Genomic DNA, 690 nt, shown 5'->3' with positions numbered 1-690 from the left:
CGTCGGGCGGCGGCCGGTCCTTCAAGCCGCGCCAGCCGCCGCGGTCGCCGCGCGCCGCCGCGCCGGCGCCCCGCGCCGCGCCGCCGCCGCCGCCGCCGCCCGCCGCGCCCGTGCGGACGCCCGCGCAGTCCGCGGCCGACGTCCAGTCGGCCGCCGCGTGGCGCCACCGCGTCGCCGAGGCCCGGTCCATCACGGAGGCCGAGGCCGCCGAGGCGGCCCGCGAGCAGGAGCGGCTCCTCGCCGCGTCGTCGCGCCGCTACCAGTTCACGCTCAAGGCCAAGGCGCGGCCGCCGCCGCCGCCGCGGCCCCCGGGCGGCCCGCCGCCGCCCCACTGGCGCTCGCCGGACCCCTACGTCGTCCTCGACGTGCGCCGCGACGCGTCCCGCGCCGCGGCGCGCAAGGCCTGGCTCCGGCTCGCCCTCAAGTACCACCCGGACAAGTCCAAGTCCCACGGCACGCGCGACGCGTTCATCGCCGTCTCCAAGGCCTACCGCGCGCTCTCCGCGAGGCTCGACTGAGGCGCCTAGCTCCCCCCTTCCCCACTGTTAATCCCGGCGTTGTCTCTGGTGAGCGTGCGGCCGCGTGGCTTCTAGCCCTCGAATGTCAAGAACATGGTCAAGAACTTGAATTCATGTTGCCGAACTCAACAAGCGGGTTTGAGGCGCTCGAACGCGAGCGGGCTGCCCGTCG

At 76.2% G+C, this 690-nt stretch overlaps 1 protein-coding gene across 1 annotated transcript in view; it reads left to right on the top strand.

Moving 5' to 3' along the window:
* Window positions 1–128: 128 nt before the first annotated feature.
* AURANDRAFT_68963 (expressed protein) overlaps window positions 129–690 on the top strand; it is a gene marked incomplete at both ends in the record, with an annotated part of 6,148 nt that continues 5,586 nt past the window's right edge. Inside the window, one exon of the mRNA XM_009044703.1 lies at window positions 129–476. Within this exon, the coding sequence (XP_009042951.1) occupies window positions 129–476 (348 nt within the window). The remainder of the gene's footprint in view (window positions 477–690) is intronic.

The sequence above is a fragment of the Aureococcus anophagefferens genome (genome assembly GCF_000186865.1).
Source record: "Aureococcus anophagefferens unplaced genomic scaffold AURANscaffold_721, whole genome shotgun sequence".
Lineage (NCBI taxonomy): Eukaryota > Pelagophyceae > Pelagomonadales > Pelagomonadaceae > Aureococcus > Aureococcus anophagefferens.
This window is presented reverse-complemented; position numbering and strand designations above follow the sequence as displayed.